The sequence below is a fragment of the Mustelus asterias genome, chromosome 13 (genome assembly GCF_964213995.1).
Source record: "Mustelus asterias chromosome 13, sMusAst1.hap1.1, whole genome shotgun sequence".
NCBI classification, from domain to species: domain Eukaryota; kingdom Metazoa; phylum Chordata; class Chondrichthyes; order Carcharhiniformes; family Triakidae; genus Mustelus; species Mustelus asterias.
The window spans coordinates 108,392,675-108,414,192 of record NC_135813.1 but is presented as its reverse complement, the minus strand read 5'-3'; the positions used below and the strand labels follow the sequence as shown (position 1 = coordinate 108,414,192).

At 44.1% G+C, this 21,518-nt stretch overlaps 1 protein-coding gene across 2 annotated transcripts in view; it reads right to left on the bottom strand.

Moving 5' to 3' along the window:
* The window catches only part of bcl7a (BAF chromatin remodeling complex subunit BCL7A), a 54,737-nt gene extending 41,384 nt beyond the window's left edge, over positions 1-13,353 (bottom strand). Inside the window, exon 1 of one of the 2 annotated variants that reach the window (XM_078227518.1) lies at positions 13,180-13,353. In XM_078227518.1, coding sequence (XP_078083644.1) covers positions 13,180-13,271 — 92 coding nt within the window. In that variant the 5' untranslated portion in view covers positions 13,272-13,353. The remainder of the gene's footprint in view (positions 1-13,179) is intronic. The other variant, XM_078227519.1, reaches the window with a different exon arrangement.
* Between the last annotated feature and the right edge of the window lie 8,165 nt (positions 13,354-21,518).

Genomic DNA, 21,518 nt, shown 5'->3' with positions numbered 1-21,518 from the left:
GGCATGCTCTCTTACGCTTCATTAAACTAGGGTTGGTCAGCTGGCTTGATGGTGATGGTACACGGAGGGTTATGACAGGCCATGTTAGAGACTGTAATTAAAAACAATTGTGGTTGATGGCCCACGGTTCTTAATGGATGCCCAATTTTGACCTGACATCTATTGAATCTATCCCGTTTAGCATGGCAGCAGGGCCACACATGGGAAGTGTCCTCAAGGACAGACTTTGTCTCCACAAGGACTGTGAGATGGTCACTTCGACCAATATTGACCAGAGTAGATACATTTGCAACAGATGGGTAAGGACAAGGTCATTTTTGTTCTGTCACCACCTGACGCAGCCACAATCTGCCAGACATGTCCTTGAGGATTTGGCTAATTCTGCTGCTACTGAGCCACTATTGATGACGAACACAGAAGCCCCCCACTGAATACATTCTGTGCCCTTGCTATCCTCTGCTACTTCTATTTGATATACAAAATGGAGTAGGGATTCATAAATTGAGAGAGGATAGTTGGTGGCAAGCAGCAGATTTCCTTGCCCCTGTTTACTCATTGCCATGAGATTACATCATGCCCTGTATTACCTTTTGGGTGTCCGTCCTGTCAGTGGGACAGGCCAAATCCAGAAATGGTGATGACATTGTAAGATATGATTCAGTGAGTATGACAGTGTCAGAATGTTGCTTGACTAGTCGGTGGGAAAACTCTCCCAATTTTGGCATGACCTGAATGGTAGTGATAAGTAAGGACTTAAGCAGAGTTGATTGGACATGTGCCTTTGTCATAACCAATGCTTAGGACAATATCAGGTGGTCAATATGGTTATATATTTATTTGACTTTTCTTTAGTAGTTTAATGCAACTGAATTGGTTGCAAGGTCATTTCAGAGGGCAGTTAAGAATTAGCTACATTTACTGTGGGTCTGGTGTCATATGGTCAGACAAGGTAACAACAGCAGTTTTTCCTCCCTTGAAGGACACTGTTGTCTGAGCCCACCTGGTTCACTAGTCATTTCATGATCATTAACGAGACTAGCATTTTGATTCCAAACTTTATTTAAATTCCCTCAGTTGTCAAGGTGGAAGTTGAACAATTGTCTCCGCAGCATTAGTCAAAACTATTGGTCCAGATATAGAACATAGAACAGTACAGCACAGAACAGGCCCTTCGGCCCACGATGTTGTGCCGAGCTTTGTCTGAAACCCAGATCAAGCTATTTCCTCCCTATCATCCCGAAGTACTCCATGTGCTTATCCAATAGCTTCTTAAATGTTCCTAAAGTTTCTGACTCCACCATCCCTGCAGGCAGTCCATTCCACACCCCAACCACTCTAGAGTAAAAAACCTACCTCGGTCATCCTTCCGATATCTCCCACCATGAACCCTATAGTTATGCCCCCTAAGTTGGGCGGCACGGTAGCACAGTGGTTAGCACTGCTGCTTCACAGCTCCAAGGACCTGGGTTCGATTCCCGGCTTGGGTCACTGTCTGTGTGGAGTTTGCACATTCTCCTCGTGCCTGCGTGGGTTTCCTCCGGGTGCTCCGGTTTCCTCCCACAGTCCAAAGATGTGCGGGTTAGGTTGATTGGCCATGCTAAAATTGCCCTTAGTGTCCTGGGATGCGTAGGTTAGAGGGATTCGAGGGTAAATATGTAGGGATATGGGGTTAGGGCCTGGGTGGGATTGTGGTCGGTGCAGACTCGATGGGCCGAATGGCCTCTTTCTGTGCTGTAGGGTTTCTAAGATTTCTAAGTTACCGCTCCATTCACCCGAGGAAATAGTCTTTGAACGTTCACTCTATCTATCCCCCTCATCATCTTATAAACCTCTATCAGGTCTCCTCTCAACCTCCTCCGCTCCAAAGAGAAAAGCCCAAGTTCCCTCAACCTTTCCTCATAAGACCTACCCTCCAAACCAGGCAGCATCCTGGTAAATCTCCTTTGCACTCTTTCCAGTGTCTCCACATCCTTCTTATAGTGAGGTGACCAGAACTGCACACAATATTCCAAATGTGGTCTCACCAAGGTCCTGTACAGTTGCAGCATAACCCCCAGCTCTTAAACTCAAACCCCCTGTTAATGAACGCCAACACACTATAGGCCTTCTTCACGGCTCTATCCACTTGAGTGGCAACCTTCAGAGATCTGTGGATATGAACCCCAAGATCTCTGTTCCTCCACATTCTTCAGAACCCTACCTTTGACCCTGTAATCCACATTTAAATTTGTCCTACCAAAATGAATCACCTCGCATTTGTCAGGGTTAAACTCCATTTGCCATTTTTCAGCCCAGCTCTGCATCCTATCTGTATCTCTTTGCTGCCTACAACAGCCCTCCACCTCATCCACTACTCCACCAATCTTGGTGTCATCAGCAAATTTACTGATCCACCCTTCAGCCCCCTCCTCCAAGTCATTTATAAAAATTACAAATAGCAGAGGACCAAGCACTGATCCCTGTGGCACTCCGCTGGCAACCGGTTTCCAGTCCGAAAATTTTCCTTCCACCACCACCCTCTGTCTTCTGTTAGATAGCCAGTTACCTATCCAATCGGCCAAACTTCCCTCTATCCCACACATCCTTACTTTCTTCATAAGCCGACCGTGGGGGACTTTATCAAACGCCTTACTAAAATCCATGTATATGACATCAACTGCACTACCTTCATCTACACACTTAGTTACCTCCTCAAAAAATTCTATCAAATTTGTGAGGCAAGACTTGCCCTTCACAAATCCGTGCTGACTATCCCGGATTAAGCTGCATCTTTCTAAATGGTCGGAAATCCTATCCCCAAGGACCTTTTCCATCAACTTACCGACCACCGAAGAAAGACTAACCGGCCTATAATTACCAGGGTCATTTCTATTCCCTTTCTTAAACAGAGGTACAACATTCGCCACTCTCCAGTCCTCTGGCACCACCCCCGTGGACAGTGAGGAACCAAAGATCAATGCCAAAGGCTCTGCTATCTCATCCCTTGCCTCCCAAAGAATCCTAGGATATATTTCATCAGGCCCAGGGGACTTATCAACTTTCAGTTTATTCAAAATTGCTAGTACATCTTCCCTTCAAACATCTACTTCCTCCAGCCTATCAGCCTGTGACACCCTCTCTTCCTCAAAAACATGGCCCCTCTCCTTGGTGAACACTAAAGAAAAGTATTCATTCATCACCTCTCCTATCTCTTCTGACTTCATGCACAAATTCCCACTGCCGTCCTTGACCGGCCCCAGCCTCACCCTGGGTCATTCTTTTATTCCTCACATAAGAGTAAAAAGCCTTGGGGTTTTCCTTGATCCGACCCGCCAAGGACTTCACATGCCCCCTCCTAGCTCTCCTAAGCCCCTTTTTCAGCTAATTTCTTGCTAACTTGTAACCCTCCATTGAGCCAACTGAACCTTGTTTTCTCAACCTAACATACGCTTCCTTCTTCCTCTTGACAAGACATTCCACCTCTTTTGTGAACCATGGTTCCCTCACTCGGCCATTTCCTCTCTGCCTGGCAGGGGCTCAGAGCCTCGAAAGCTTGTGTGGCTTTTGCTACCAAATAAACCTGTTGGACTTTAACCTGGTGTTGTTAAACTTCTTACTGTGTTTACCCCAGTCCAACGCCGGCATCTCCACATCAGGGACATACCTATCAAGGACACGCAGTATTTGTTCCTTGAAAAAGTTCCACTTATCATTAGTGCCTTTCCCTGACAATTTTTGTTCCCATCCTATGCTTCCTAATTCCCGCCTGATTGCATCATAATTACACCTCCCCCAATTGTAAACTATGCCCTGCTGTATGGCCCTCTCCCTCTCCATTGCAATAACAAAAGACACCGAATTGTGGTCACTATCTCCAAAGTGCTCTCCCACAACCAAATCCAACACTTGGCCCAGTTCATTTCCCATTACCAAATCCAATGTGGCCCCACTTCTTGTCGGCTTATCCACATATTGTGTCAGGAACCCCTCCTGTACACACTGCACAAAAACTGCCCCATCCGAACTATTCGACCTATAAAGGTTCCAATCAATATTTGGAAGGTTAAAGTCCCCCATGACAACTACCCTGTGACCGCCACACTTATCCATAATCTGCTTAGCAATTTCTTGCTCCACATCTCTATTATTATTTGGGGGCCCATAGTAAACTCCTAACAATGTGACCACTCCTTTCCTATTCCTAACCTCAACCCATATTACCTCTGTAGGCAGATCCCCTTCGAAATGCCTTTCTGCAGCCGTTACACTCTCATTGATTAACAGTGCCACTCCTCCGCCTCTTTTACCAGCTACCCTACACTTGCTGAAACATCTGTACCCTGGAACTTCCAACAACCATTCCTGTCCTTGTTCTACCCATGTCTCCGTAATGGCCACAACATCGTAGTCCCAAGTGCCAATCCACACCCCAAGTTCACCTACCTTATTTCGGATGCTCCTTGCATTGAAGTAGACACACTTTAACCCACCTTCCTGTCTGCTGGTACCCACCTTTGACCATGATACCCTTCCCAGTACCTCACTACACTCACTGACCTCCGGACTACAACTCCTTTTCCCATTGCCCTGACAAATTAGTTTAAACCCCCCCCGAAGAGCCGCAGCAAATTTCCCTCCCAGGATATTGGTGCCCCTCTGGTTCAGGTGCACCCCGTCATCATCATCATGCTACCAACCCCATATATCGATAACTAAATTTCAAAAGCAACTAGTTTACAAAAATATCCTATAATTGTCATTAAGATGTCAATAGTATGGAACCAACATGTGACAGACAACACAAGTGAAATGTACATCACAGGCCAGAAATCCATGAATAAAACTGAGATAGAGTACTGCATTATATGGAGCATCCAAAAAACGTTTTAACAACCTAACATGGTTGCTTGATGCACAGATTGCCAAAAATACAGGTTGCAGTAAAAAAGGCAGGAATGGAACATGCTTTTTAATTGCAGCTGTTAGAGAAAATGAGAGCTTAGTTTATTTTTAAAATCCAGACAATTCTGCTTGGTGCCCATTTGGATTCACGTCAAGTTGCACAAGAACTTTATGTGCTAAGTGAGCTTCCAGAATGCTACAGGCATGACAGTGTCAATGCTGTACCATTGTTTGAAAAGGGAGAAAAAGATAATTTAAGTAATTATGGACCAGTCTAACCTCCGAGGGAGAAATTAGTGGAAAACATTGAGACAGAATAGTCCATGTTTCTTTAAATGACGACTCAGACTGGATTTATGGGAAGGTAATGTGTGACAATCTTGATTGAATTTTGAGCAGGTAACAGTTAACAGTCATTGAGGGTAACATATTTGATGTACTCTACTGTATATGATTAAGTAATTGTTTGATTAACAGATTTCTTCCTCTTTAAAACCAACCAAAATTTCAGAACAAAATTGCATTAAAATGCAACATATTCTGTAGAAAACATTTACATTGAGATCTCTCTCCCTCACCTCTAGGACTGCTAACTATTCTTCCATGACTACATTTTTGAAATACAGACTGTTGATGATTTGCATTCATCATTTGAAATTTCTTGTCACTTCCAAGCTAGCAAGGTCAATCTAATCTAACCTTTCTTATTCTCACTTTGTAATCTACAACGAATGATTACTATCTTCAGTACATCCCCTTGTAGAGTTTCACTTAAAATATTTGACAGGTCGAGCTCCATCGCCACAAAACACAAAAAAAATACTTTAGCTGCAACTTCTAGGTTCTTAGCTTTCCAAGCGAAATGCATTTCCTATTTTCACATTAACATGTTATGAAACCAGCTGTGCTAGAATATCAGGAAGATTGGCATGTGAAGCATCACTAAAAATGACTCGTTTCATGTCCTTCGACTCACCCATGAATGGGTACTCAAATACACATTTCTCCAGATTTATTTTAAGGTCTCGTTTTCCCTTAAAACATTCTGAACTTTACAGTTTCATAGTATTTTACTCCAAAACATCAAAACTAGCAGCCGGTCCAGTCTCAATGCCCGATCAAGCATTACAATTGCTGTCTCAAGAGTTATCATTCTACAAGGATCTGATACGTTTAACATGGGGGAAACAACACGATAAATGGGATTGCTAATTTAAAGAAATTATTCCCAAACTCACTCTGCTTAATATCAAAAACAATTTAATTAAAAGCCACTAAAGCCAAACTCCCAATTTTAAATTCTGCTACAATCTAATTAAAACATCTCAAAGCTCGTGGTTATCTATAGAAAGTATGGAAGGCCATTTGACCCTCCAAAAGAGCATCCCACCCTATCCCCATAACCCCACACAGTTACCATGGCTAATCCACCTAACCTGCACATCTTTGGACTGTGGGAGGAAACTGAGCATCTGGAGAAAACCCACGCAGACATGGGGAGAACATGAAAACTCCACAGAAAGTCACCCAAGGCCGGAATTGAACACAGGACCATGGCACTGTAAGGCAGCAGTGCTAACCACTGTGCCACCATACTACCCTATCTAGCCCCCACTCCCCTAACCCCCATAAGAAATCAGGCCATTGAGCTTACTCCGCCACAGCAATGGCTTTTCCACATATCCCTTTATGGCATTGCTATTTAGAAATGTCAATCTCGGCTTTAAATACACTCAACGATTAAGCTTCCATAGCCTTCTCGGGTACAGAGTTCCAAAAACTCACCACCCTGAGTAAAAACGTTTCGCCCCCATCTTAGCCACAAGTGACTCCCCCTTTATTTTGAAATTGTTTTCTTGTTCTACATTCCCTAACTAGAAGGGACATCTTGCCGGCATTAACCCTGTCTACTAACCCTTTAAGCATTTTGTAGGCTTCAATTAAATCACGTCCCCATTCTTCAAAACTTCAGAAAAGTTTCCAAGTCTCTCTTCATAGGGCTGCCCAGCCATCCCAGAAACAAGTCTGGCAAACCTTCTCTGCAATAAGAACATAAGAAATAGGAGCAGGAGTAGGCCATCTAGCCCCTCGAGCCTGCCCCGCCATTCAATAAAATCATGGCTGATCTGACGTGGATCAGTACCACTTACCCGCCTGATCCCCATAACCCTTAATTCCCTTACCGATCAGGAATCCATCCATCCGCGCTTTAAACATATTCAGCGAGGTAGCCTCCACCACCTCAGTGGGCAGAGAATTCCAGAGATTCACCACCCTCTGGGAGAAGAAGTTCCTCCTCAACTCTGTCTTAAACCGACCCCCCTTTATTTTGAGGCTGTGTCCTCTAGTTTTAACTTCCTTACTAAGTGGAAAGAATCTCTCCGCCTCCACCCTATCCAGCCCCCGCATTATCTTATAAGTCTCCATAAGATCCCCCTCATCCTTCTAAACTCCAACGAGTACAAACCCAATCTCCTCAGCCTCTCCTCATAATCCAAACCCCTCATCTCCGGTATCAACCTGGTGAACCTTCTCTGCACTCCCTCCAATGCCAATATATCCTTCCTCATATAAGGGGACCAATACTGCACACAGTATTCCAGCTGCGGCCTCACCAATGCCCTGTACAGGTGCATCAAGACATCCCTGCTTTTATATTATATCCCCCTCGCAATATAGGCCAACATCCCATTTGCCTTCTTGATCACCTGTTGTACCTGCAGACTGGGCTTTTGCGTCTCATGCACAAGGACCCCCAGGTCCCTTTGCACGGTAGCATGTTTTAATTTGTTTCCATTGAGATAGTAATCCCATTTGTTATTATTTCCTCCAAAGTGTATAACCTCGCATTTCTCAACGTTATACTCCATTTGCCATATCCTCGCCCACTCACTCAGCCTGTCCAAATCTCTCTGCAGATCTTCTCCGTCCTCCACACGATTCACTTTTCCACTTATCTTTGACAATTATCTGACAATAATATTCTTTCTAAGCGAAAGGGGACCAAAACTGCACATAGTACTCCAGCTGTGATCAAACCAAGGTTCAATATAACTTGAGCAAGACTTCACGACTCTCATACTCAAATAATTTCATGGTAAAAACCAACATACCTCCTAGGTGCCTGCTATATGTGCACGTTAGCTTCCAGTGACTTACTGATAAGGACATGCAGGTACCGTTGTACATCCACACTTCCTAATCTCTCACCATTTAAGTATTTTGAACATCAGTTCCTCCTTTCAAACTGGATAACCTCACATTTTCCCACATTATATTCCAACTACCATGTTCTTGCCCAATCACCAAGTCTGTTGAAATCCCCTTGAAGTTACTTTACATCTTCCTCACAATACACATTTCCACTTGACTTTGCATCATCCACAAACTTGGAAATTATAAAATTTGGTCCCCACATCCAAATCATTGACATATTATGAACAACTGGGGTGCCAAGTACTGAATCTTGTGGTACTCCTCTGGTCACAACATGCCAATGCAAGAACAACCCATTTATTTCTACTGTTTTCTGCCTGTTAATTAATCCTTAAATCACGTGAGTATATTAACTTCTAGCTCACGTGCTTCAATTTTGCTAACCCCCATCCTCATATGGAGGATGTCAGAAGTCTAAAAATCAAAGTAACCTATGGCCACCAAATCTTCCCTTTACCGATGCTCTAAAACCCTCAAAATACTTTGCAGATTTGTCAAACATGATTTCTCATTCACAAATCCAGATTGACAATGTCCAGATTATTTGTGTGTCCATTTATCACATCCTTTATAAAATATTCCCCACTACTGTTGGAAGATTAATAGGTTTGTAGTTCTCTATTTCCTCTCCCTCCCTTCTTGAATAGGGGTGACATTTGCTATTTTCCAATCTGCAGGAACGTCCCAGAAGCCAAAGAATTTTGGAAGATGATCACCAGTGCATCCACTTCCGCCATAGCTACCTCTTTCAACACTCTGGGATGTAGAATAAAAGTTCATCAAGAAGATGTCATGCTGTTTTCTTTTACAAAGCAAAAAACATTATAGGATTGTTTTTGGTTGAACTGTAGCTATTTTCAGTATAACAGATCTCAAAAAAACTATTCACTGGAAGCATCATTCAGGATACAGATATGTTACTTTCCATAGCTTTCCTATTGCTGCTGCCTCTCTGGGTGGTTCCAGAAACACTTCACTCCTGATCTACAGTCCTTTGACTATCTGGCCAAAAGATCCAAAAAGATTCAAGATTACACTCTAGCAACTGTACCACAAAATCTCTTCAAAATGCCTTGCAACTAGCCGTACAATTCCCATTAGCAAGGACCTTTTCCATGTAAATCCATCTGTGTGATAAGACTGATTTCATCTCAGCTGGTACCTCAAAAATAAACTCCAAACTCTCTCCAACTATGTAATTTAATTCCTTTTGTTTCGTCTCTATCAGTCTACCTTCCAAGTTTATAGGCAGTCTTCAAAACAACCATGAGGACATCTGCTCCTAGTTTCCTTCCAACATTTTATTGTGCAATCTAGTCAAGCCATGGCTGCTATTTGGACATTTTCTGTCAGTCAGAATGTTTATTGCAAGATTGTCCTCTTACCCTATCAAAAGTAATTTCCCTAATACAGGGTTGCTTTCTGACAGTCCTTTCCAAGCCTACTGTATTTTCTTTGTCCACTCTTTCATCCCATTCTGCCCATCCATGGATATTACTTTTTCGTCATTGAACATTTAACCAATACTTAAATTTGCCTGTGGCTTTACCTGCATGTCCCACAACTGTTGCACCCCTTCAGTCACTGGAACCCTCAAGTATCTTACTCCAGTACCAAATGATGGGTAATTGGCCTTTTAATATGATAGCCCTGATATTTGTCATGATCACTCATATTACCATTCCAGCCCTTGATCTACTATGTTCTGTTCCTCAGGACCCTCATCACCTAACATGAGCACCTAATACAAGTTGTCTCATTTACCTATCTCAGCTACTCAGAATTTAACATTTTGTAATCAGTCAGGAGAATTAAACCTAACTGTTTGATTGCCACATTTGACAAGTACTTTCTTACCGTCATGACCATACCTGGATTTTTCCATTCCCTGTGATCCTCCCTTTTATAATACAGCAAATCTCAGGTGGTCTTATACTATGCCTGAGCTCTTCAAACTTTCTCCAACACCACAGCTTTGATTAAAGCCAACATTTAATAAAGCATTCAAATGTGCAGGAAGAAATGGAAATATAGTATCTTATAAAGCAGGAGGAATATCTCACAATACAGAAGGCAATTTGGCACTTCACCGAGACTAATTGATAGGGACTAAACATTAGGACTTATACAAGGGCCGTTGTCAGCTTGAAAGTTAGGTTCATAAGCTAACATTTTATGCATTGCAGTTTGATTCCTTTCAGAATCAACTGCTATGAGCTACCTGGCACAATCTAGCAATTTAAACAACAGTATTGGATCGAGGAATCCCCAATTTGAATTTTGTCAATCATTTATAAAATGTGTTAATTGACATACTCCCAAATGGAATGATCGACTGCTCACTGAATCTATCAAGTACAACCATGTCTCATAGGAATTTAATAAATCTTTTAAGTGTCATCCAAGAACTCAAATTCTAAACTGATATCAGAAATGCTTCTGATTTTACTTCTCATTGGAAACATCTCCACGGCCATACATCGTTCCCTCTTTGACAGGGAAACTGCTTGTACCCAGTTATCCATTTCATCCTTCCATTAGTCATATGGTTCAGATGCTAGAAACATTGGAGTGTAATCATATTCTGATAATTTAAACTCACTGCTATTGCATTACAAGGATTACAGTTTTTTGTTTGAAATGCTTTTTTAAACCTACCAACCTTCACCTTTGGGCAACAATCCTCTGCTACACCTGAAAGCCAGTTGAAGAATAAAACTGGTGCTAACATTTGCTACATATTTATTTTCAGATTTTAAATAATCAGCAGAAGGATCAAGGAGTTGAAGAGTAATGTTTTCCACTCAGTCGATAGTAGGGGTCAGTGCCTGAAACAGTAGAGAGAGAAAAACCCTCAATGTATTAAAAACACTTTGGTGTGTATACGTCAGGTTATTTAAGGATCAAGAGCTTAAAGATGGGTTTAGGTCAGAGCATATTTTTCAGCTAGCATGGATACAATGGGTCGAAAGCCCATTTCAATGCCTTAAAAGCTTCCATGTTTTTATGACTGCCCAGTGCGGTATTGAACCACACAAAACTATCTGACATAAAAACAGAAAATGCTAGAAAAACCACAACAGATCTGGCAGCATCTGTAGAGAGAGAAACAGAGTTAACTTTTCAAGTCTGTATGACTCTTTGGCACTCAGGTAGCAGCACAAAGTACACTGGTGCCCCCGAGGAAGGGGAAAACATTCCCATTTCTGATGGCTATTTGAAGACTTTGCTGAAAACAACATGTTAAGACTCTGTACAGGATAGGATCAAGTGCTGCTATTCATTATGATTAGCCTATCGACACACTTTAGTTTCACATCTGAACAATTACAAAACACCACTGAGTAGCTTGTAAAATCTTGAGGGGAAGAAATCTGAAAGAAAACAAAATTCTGTTTAAAAATGAATGACAATGGACAAAATTGGATCATGGCAATCTCCTAAGCCTCTTTCCTCCTTTAAGATGCTGCTTAAATCTACCTCTTTGACAAAGCTTTTGATTTTCAAAATAGCTCCTTACATGGATTGGTGTCAAATTATGTTCCATATTATTCCATGAAACACTTCAGGATGCTTTATGTTAAAAGATCCTAAGTAATTGTTACTTAGCACCATAATAGAACACAGCTAATGTCAGCTCTGGCTCAAATGGTAGCACTCTTGTCTGTCAGATGGCTGGGCACATAAACTAGACTGACCCTTCAGTCACTACTGAGTGCTACACTATTAGAAATGCTTTATTTCAAACGACATTAAATTGTTATGTCTGCTTTCAAATGAACATAAAAGACCTGGGCACTATTCTGAAATGCAGAATTACTGAGTGTAATAACCAATGTTTATACCTCAATCAACATCCCTAAAAATCATCATAATGTGGGACTTGCTGCGCACAAATTGCCACATTTCTTGCGTTAAACAGTGGCTACACTTCACCGGCTGTCAAATGCTTTGGGACACCCTGTGGTTGTGAAGTTGCTATATAGTTTAAAGCTTTCTTTTCCCCTTACACGCTACTGCTCCTTTTTAAAAAAAATGCCAAACACTGCAGGAATTAAAAAGTCTAATAATAGAATCTTAATCATCCACAACGCCATGTACATAATGAATCTTAATGTCAAGAGAGGGATTTTAAAAAACGATGATTCTGAGCAGCGGCACAAATTAAATCTGGGTAAGAGGTCACGTCAGGACACCAAAATATCAGCAATGTGAATAGAGCACGTGGATTCTGGTTACAGTGTTTACAATTAACTGAAAATAATAGGACGCAGAGTTAGTGTGTGTACCAAACAGCTGAGTCCAAAGTGGTTACAACAAAGTTGGTAACCTATGCCAAATTTTAACTTCCCTCAAAGTGGACTAAAAATAATATACAGGACAAAAAGTCAATCACGAAAACCATTTTATTCGTGACTATATATAAAAAATATGTATCATTTAATTAATGCAAATATTTGCATTGCCCGGATCACGCAATTGAAAATTTGTAGCCATAAAAAAAATTCTTGCGCGCGTATATTTCCTCATGACTAAAGATTTGTTAAATATGTTTAGTGTTGTATTCGGCCGATCGTGACCTAGTTCGAGATGGCCTGCCCCCACTTCCTCCTCCTTTCCTGTCCTCGCCCTGGACTAAACCCAAAGCGCTAAATTTAAAAACCTCATCAACAATAATAATAAGATATGAGCGAGGGCTGCGGAGCGCGGAGAGAAGATGCGGAGCTGGAGGCCGCTGCCAGCCCCCAGTCCTTCCCGCAGGCCGGCGGCACACAAAGCAATGGCACAGGCTTCATGTGACTGCAGCGAAATGGATTCTGGGTTCATTCCCCTCGCTCTGCCTTTTCTCTCTTTCCACTTCAAAGTCCATTTTTAAAATTAAAAATAAACCTAAGAACCCGCTAACCGGCTCCCCGCTCGCCGCAGACAGAAGTTTCTCCCCCCCCCTTTAAAAACCTGGAGTCCCGCTCCGACCCAAGTCATCTCTCCCTCCCCCCGCCACCATCTCTCTCCAGCGGCCGACAGGGAAACACCGACCCTTTTTTTAAAAAAAAAAATCTTTTTTTATTTTTTCCCCCTTACCATTTCCGTACTTTTTCGATAGCTGCCATGACCCGCTTGATGTCATCCTTGGCCCTGCTCCTGGTCTCGGCCCGCACCGACCTGCCGGACATACTGAATTTGTGTGAAGAGCTTTCCGCCTCACAAAGTCGAGCCAAACGCACAACCTCTTTCCCCCCCACCCCCTCCGCTCGAGGCCCGCCGCCTGACTGCGCCTGCGCGGCCACTCGGCGCGCGCGCGCGCACTACCGGGCCGGCCGCCCAAACAAAGGCGGCTCCTCTCGCGAGATCTCCTTCCCGCGCCCACCCCCGCCCCCGCCCCCCCCGCGTCCTCCACGCGCCACATTTCGGGAGCTTTGCCGCAAAACCTTGGGTCGCTGCTGCAGGAGTTAAACATTTAAACCTGTCCCTTTCTCGACCTTGCACACTGTATCTTGGTAAGTTTTACCATGCTTAAAATGCGCGTTTCCACACAGGCCAGGGTCAACGGTGAGAAACTCCCCTCTCCAGTACATTGAGGACTGGAAGGATTCAAATAATGAGCGAAAGTACACTGATGTGAGCAAGGTTTTTGAAACTAACCTCCTGAAATAGTCACGGTATTCAAAAAAAGGCAAAATACTGCCGACGCCGGAATCTGAAACATGTACAGAAAATGCTGGAAAATCTCAGCAGGTCTGACAGCATCTGTGGAGAGAGAATAGAGTCAACGTTTCGAGTCTGGATGACCAATGGTCACCCCAACCGCCTCACCCAAGGCAACTGCCACAATCCTCATGCAGTCCCTTTACCATCTGTACCTCTGTTCTGACATTCACACATTCTGATCTCTTATTCAGCCACCTTTATCCTGGGCAACACGGTGGCACAGTGGTTAGCACTGCTGCTTCACAGCTCCAGGGACCTGGGTTTGATTCCCGGCTCGGGTCACTGTCTGTGTGGAGTTTGCACATTCTCCTCGTGTCTGCGTGGGTTTCCTCCGGGTGCTCTGGTTTCCTCCCACAGTCCAAAGATGTGCGGGTTAGGTTGATTGGCTATGCTAAAATTGTCCCTTAGTGTCCTGAGATGCGTAGGTTAGAGGGATTAGTGGGTAAAATATGTAGGGATATGGGGGTAGGGCCTGGGTGGGATTGTGGTCGGTGCAGACTTGATGGGCCGAATGGCCTCGTTCTGTATTGTAGGGTTTCTATGATCCTCATTTGCATTCCCTTTGCCCAATTTCAGCCCCCTCCCCCCCCCATAGTAAAAATCTCTGCTGATTTTCTTTGCTCTCAGCTCTTGATGAAGGGTCATCTAGACTCATAGAAACAGAAAAACTACAGCACAATACAGGCCCTTCAGCTCACAAAGTTGTGCCGAACATGTCCCTACCTTAGCGATTACTAGGCTTACCTATAACCCTCTATCTTACTAAGTTCCGTGTACTTATCTAAAAGTCTCTTAAAAGACCCTATCGAATCCGCCTCCTCCACCGTTGCTGGCAGCCCATTCCACGCACCCACCCCCACCCTCTGAGTGAAAAACTTACCCCTGACATCTCCTCTGTACCTACTCCCCAGCACCTTAAACCTGTGTCCTCTTGTGGCAACCATTTCAGCCCTGGGAAAAAGCCTCAGACTATCCACTCGATCAATATCTCTCAACATCTTTTAGCATCTATCAGGTCACCCCTCATCCTTTGTCTCTCCAAGGAGAAAAGGCCGAGCTCACTCAACCTATCCTCATAAGGCATGCTCCCCAACCCAGGCAACATCCTTGTAAATCTCCTCTGCACTCTTTCTATGGCTTCCACATCCTTCCTGCAATGAGGCGACCAGAACTGAGCACAGTACTCCAAGTGTGGTCAGACCAGGGTCTTATATAGCTGCAACATTATCTCACGACTCCGAAACTCAATTCCTCGATTGATGAAGGCCAGTACACCATACGCCTTCTTAACCACAGCCTCAACCTGCACAACTGCTTTGAGCGTCCTATGAACTCGGATCCCAAGATCCTTCTGATCTTCTACACTGCCAAGAGTCCTACCATTAATATTATATTCCGCCATCCTATTTGACCTGCCAAAATGAACCACCTCACACTTATCTGGGTTGAACTCCATCTGCCACTTCTCCGCCCAGTCTTGTATCCTATCAATGTCTCGCTGTAACTTCTGACATCCCTCCACACTATCCACAACACCTCCAACCTTTGTGTCATCGGCAAACTTACCAACCCATCCCTCCACTTCCTCATCCAGGTCATTTATAAAAATGACAAAGAGTAAGGGTCCCTGAACAGATCCCTGGGGCACTCCACTGGTGACCGACCTCCATGCAGAATATGACCCATCTATAACCACTCTTTGCCTTCTGTGGGCAAGCCAGTTCTGGATCCACAAAGCAATGTCCCCTTGGATCCCATGCCCCCTCACTTTCTCAATAAGCCTTATCAAATGCCTTGCTGAAGTCCATATATACTACATCTACTGCTCTTCCTTCATCAATGTGTTTAGTCACATCCTCAAAAAATTCAATCAGGCTCGTAAGGCATGATCTGCCTTTGACAAAGCCATGCTGACTATTCTTAATCATATTATACCTCTCCAAATGTTCATAAATCCTGCCTCTCAGGATCTTCTCCATCAACTTACCAACCACTGAGGTTAGACTCACTGGTCTATAATTTCCAGGGCTATCTCTACTCCCTTTCTTGAATAAAGGAACAACATCTGCAATCCTCCGGAACCTCTCCCGTCTCCATTGATGATGCAAAGATCATCGCCAGAGGCTCAGCAATCTCCTCCCTCGCCTTCCACAGAAGCCTGGGGTACATCTCATCTGGACCCGGCGACTTATCTAACTTGATGCTTTTCAAAAGCTCCAACACATCCTCTTTCTTAATATCTACATGCTCAAGCTTTTCAGTCCGCTGCAAGTCTGCAGTACAACCACCAAGATCCTTTTCCATAGTGAATATTGAAGTGAAGTATTCATTTAGTACCTCTGCTATTTCTTCCGGTTCCGTACAAACTTTCCCACTGTCACACTTGATAGGTCCTATTCTTTCACGTCTTATCCTCTTGCTCTTCACATACTTGTAGAATGCCTTTGGGTTTTCCTTAATCCTGCCTGCCAAGGCCTTCTCATGACCCCTTCTGGCTCTCCTAATTTCCTTCTTAAGATCCTTCCTATTAGCCGTATACTCTTCAAGATCTCTAACATTTCCTAGCTCACTGAACCTTTTGTAAGCTTTTCTTCTTGACTAGATTCATTACAACCTTTGTACACCACGGTTCCTGTAACCTATCATAACTTCCCTGTCTGATTGGAACGTTTCTATGCAGAACTCCAGTCAAATATTCCCTGAAAATTTGCCTCGAAACATTGGCTCTAATCTCTCTCTGCACAGATGCTGTCCGACCTGCTGAGATATTCTAACGTTTTTTGTTTCTGTTTCATTCCCCTTCAAGCCTGCGAAACTTTTCAATCACCTTGTTTTTTTTTCACAACCACTGCAGCAACTGCCGCCCTTAAACTCTGCAGATATTCTCCTCGTCTTTGACTGCCCCAGGCTTCAGGAGCTTCGGCAGGTGTTTTTTTTAGTTGCCTTTGTTGTTGATTTCCTGTGCTTCAGGAGACTTGGCAAGCTTGTAGTCTGATCGGGGTCTGTTTTGTTTTTAAACTTAAAGCAACAATGCTTCTGTTTCTTCTTTTTGTACTCTGCAATAATTCTTTATTTTTTTAAAACTCTGTAGCTCCTCTTACTGTGCATTGCAGGCTTCTGCATTTAACTGTTAGCCTTTATTTTGCAGGTTTTTTAAAAATTGTGTTTTACTTCCAGCTCTGTTTCAGTTGCTGCAAGTACTTTGCCTCTTGGGACCACCATCTTTTCTTAAAATGTAAGTAGAGTCCATTTTTTGTGTATTTTGCTCACCTGTCTTGTGGCGTCTCATTCAGGGGTCTTGCAGTGTTTCTTCTTAGGTGCACGACTCTCTAGTTAGGCTTCAGATTTTCATACCTTGGGATACTGTTCTGGATTAATGCATTTAGCTGCCACCTTCCTTATCACTGTTGATCACCATGGTACTATCGCCATTGGTCATCACTGCCAATCCCACTTCTGACACCATGTCATAATATGGATTCTTTAATGTGGTATCTCACTGCTAAGGTGTCTTATTGAGATCTTGAGACTTGTACATTTAAACATGAACCTTTTATTGGTAGTCTTTATCTATTTACATTTCCAAGATACAGTCATGCATAGTGCTATTTATTCCACCATGAAGGATGGCTGCTTACTTAGAGTTCTGATTCTAGATTCTGAGAAGCTGTGTTATTCTTCAATTCCATGTTAACCCTTGCTCTGCCGAGCACCTTTACATTAGTGGCAAGCAGGCAAATATTATAACAGAATGAGGCTTTTTAAAAAACTAATCAGACATAATTGAAGAGCATAGTGCAATTTATTGGACATGATTCTCACTGAGATTGCTAGAACTTGCAGGTTGTAGAGTATCAAATTTGCTTGGAGCAAGAGGGTACAAGAAGCTTAGGCTTTCACCGCATACCCTGGCAAACATCTGCAGCATCCTGGAACAAGAGTAGCAGGTCCACGCACTGCCAGAGACCATTTTAGAATCATAGAATCCCTACAGTGTAGAAGGAGATCATTCATCCCAATCGTGTCCACACTGACCACAATCCCACCCAGGCCCTATCCCCGTAACCACACATATTTACCCTGCTAATCCTCTGACACTAGGTATGGCCAATCAACCTAGGCCGCAACAACCATGAATTTCTTTGTCTTTGGCTCCTTTCAGGGATTGGCTGGTGACATCCCCCAGAATATCAGTCTGATGACCAAACATACACTACCCAGGTCACCGATGCCTTTTTTTCCACAGCCACTACTTATTTCAATGTTTCCATAGATGAGGCTTTTCAAACCCGGAGGGTTGTTGACATTGCTACCAGCTTCAGGTGTGGCAATCAAGATATTCTCAGATCAGCCAGGCACTTTCATGAATCAGAAGATGTTGCACTCACTTAACATCTAGTTAGTCTGTGACCACTGTAAGGTGATAATCCCTGTCAGCGCCAAATATCCAGGCAGCAACTATGATTCTAATTCACTCAACACCAATTTCAGCTGCGTCAGCTGTTCTGTCTACCACACAGCCTCAGTGGCTGACTCCCAAGACTACCCACTGAAGGACTGGCTGGTTGATGACCCATTGAGGAACTTTACCACTGAAAGAAATATATGACAAAGCCTTATAATCACCGGGGCAATAAGAGAGCAAATGATTAGGTTGTGCAAGATGTGGCTCTGGACAGATCTGAAGATGTCCTTCAACATGGCCCATTAGGGGTCTCCAGGATTGTTGTGGTCTATTCTGGACTTCAGTAAGTCTTTTGACAAAGTCCCACATGGGAGGCTGATGAAGAAAGTAAGAGCCTATGGGATCCAGGGCAATTTGGCAAAATTGATCCAAAATTGGTTGTGTGGCAGGAGACAGAAGGTGATGATCAAAGGTTGTTTTTGTGACTGGAAGCCTGTGTCCAGTGGTGTTCCGCAGGGATCGGTGCTGGGTCCCTTGTTGCTTGTAGTGTACATTAATGATCTGGACATGAATGCAGGAGGTATGATAAGTTTGCAGATGACACAAAAATTGGCGGTGTGCCAAATAGTGAGGAACAAAGCCTTAGATTACCGGATGTTATAGATGGGCTGGTTAAATGAGCAGAACAATGGCAAATGGAATTTAATCCTGAAAAGTGTGAAGTAATGCATTTTGAAAGGACTGACAAGTCACGGGAATTTACAAAGAATGGTGGGACCCTAGGAAATACAGAGGGTCAGAAGGACCATGATGTGCACGGCCAAAAATATGTGAAGACAGCAGGACAGTAAATAAGGTTGTTAAGAAAACATATGGGATTCTTGCCTTCATTAACCGAGGCATTGATTTAAAAAAGCAGGGAGGTTGTGATGGAGCTGAATAAAACGCTGGTTAGGTCACAGCTGTGACCTAACCAGCTGGAGTACAGTGTGCTATTCTGGTCACCACGTTATAGGAAGGAAGTGATTGCACGAGAGAAGGTGCAGAGGAGCTGGAGCGTTTCAATTGTCAAGGGAGACTAGATAGGCTGGGGTTGTTTTCCTTGGACCAGAGTAGGCTGAGCAGGATTTGATTGAGATGTGTGTGTGTGTATAACTTTTCCCCTTAGCAGAGGGGTCAATAACCAGAGGGCATGGATTTAAGTTAAGAGGTTTATAGGAGATGTGTGGGAAAACGTTTTCACCCAGAGGGTGATGGGAATCTGGAACTTGCTGCCTGAAAGGATGGTAGAGGCATCACAACATTTAAGAAGTATTTAGATAAGCACTTGAAATGCCAAATCACACAAGGCTACGGACCAATGCTGGAAAATGGGATTAAAATAGATAGGTGCTTGATGGCCGGTACAGACACAATGGACTAAAGGGCCTCTTTCCATGATGTAAAACTCTATGACTCTATGTTGTGTTCATAAAATGGTGCTTTAGAGTCGAGTGGAGCTGGGTCAGGAAGAAGGTTGAGAGCAAATGGCATCTTCCTCCTCCTCAGAAGAGGAGTCAAATGTGACATTTGCTCCTGGAGTCTGCCATAGAAACCCATGACAGATGCATCTATGCACATTTCACACAATAATTTGCATGCAACCAGAGAGTTCCATTAGAGACACCCCATTCTAACATTCAACCAGAATCCATCACATTCACATTTTTTCCTCCTCATTGTTCCACTGGAGCAAGCAGAGAGGGAGTGACTTGTGGCAGGAGTGCTGGTGAGAGATTTATTTATTTAGTTGGTGTGTTTTTTTGCCTTTATTTTTCGAGTAGTATTTTTCCTTTCTTAATTTTAAACTGAAAACCGGAAGTGGGCTGCTAAGGAGTCTGGGAAGGGTTTTTTAAGCGCGCGAAGTATAAAAGGGAGGCCACAGTATACAGCGGGCAGCGTCGGGAGCAGGCAGTGGAGTGAGTGGGAAGCAGAGTGAGAGCTATAAGGGCTTTGGCTCACAGGGCTTCGGGGGACAGGGCGAACAGGGGTGAGTTTTTTTCATTCTTATTTACTTTTCTCTGTGTACCTTGGTATAAAGGGTCAAATATGAGTGTGAAGCCAATGTGTTGTTCCCAGTGTCGGATGTGGGAGGTCCTGGAGGCACCTGGCCTCCCGGATATCCACATCTGTGAGGGGTGTGTCGAGCTGCGGTTCCTGAGGGGCCGTGTTAAGGAGCTGGAACTGCAGCTCGAGGATCTTAGGCTGTTAAGGGAGAATGAGGAGGTGATAGACAAGAGCTATCATCAGGTGGTCACACGGGCCACGGGTGGAGGCCAAGTGGGTGACGGCCAGGAAGGGTAAAGCTCGGGTGATTGAGAGCACCCCGGTGGATGTGCCCCTACACAACAAGTACTCCTGCCTGAGTACTGCTGGGGTGGACAGCCTGCCTGGGGGAAGCAGCAGTGGCCGTGTCTCCAGAGTGGAGTCCGGCCCTGTAACTCAGAGGGCTAAGAAAAAGAGGAGGAAGGCAGTGTTAATCGGGGACTCGACAGTAAGGGCGTTTTTGCGGAGGCAGGCGGGAATCTCGGATGGTGGTCTGCCTCCCTGGGGCCGGGATCCAGGGTGTCGCTGGTCGACTCCCAGAAATCGTGAGGTGGGAGGGAGAGGAGCCAGAGGTAGCGGTACATATTGGTACCGCTGATGTGGAAGGAAGGGGGAAGGGGTCATGAAAAGAGAGTATAGGGAATTAGGGAGACAGCTGAGAAGGAGGAAAGCAAAGGTAGTAATCTCGGGATTGCTGCCTGTGCCACGGGAGGGTGAGGGCAGGAATGGAGTGAGGTGGAGGATGAATGTGTGGCTGAGGGACTGGTGCAGGGGGCAGGGATTCAGGTTCCTGGACCATTGGGACCTCTTTTGGGGCAGGTGTGACCTGTACACAAAAAGCGGGTGGCACTTGAATCCCAGGGGGACCAATATCCTGGCGGGAAGGTTGTCTAAGGCTATTGGGGAGAGTTTAAACTAGACAGGTTGGGGGGAGGGGATCAAGATGAGGAGACTGGGAGCGAGGAAGTTAGCTCGCAAACAGAGAAGGGTTATAGACGGTGCAAGAGGGAGGATGGACGGGGGATAGAGAAGGGGAGAGCTCAGACCAAAGGATTGAGATGTGTTTACTTTAATGCCAGGAGTATAGTGAATAAAGGGGATGAGCTCAGAGCGTGGATCGATGCCTGGAAGTGTGATGTGGTGGCCATTACGGAGACTTGGATGTCTCAGGGACAGGACTGGATACTCCAGGTGCCAGGATTCAGATGTTTCAGGAAGGACA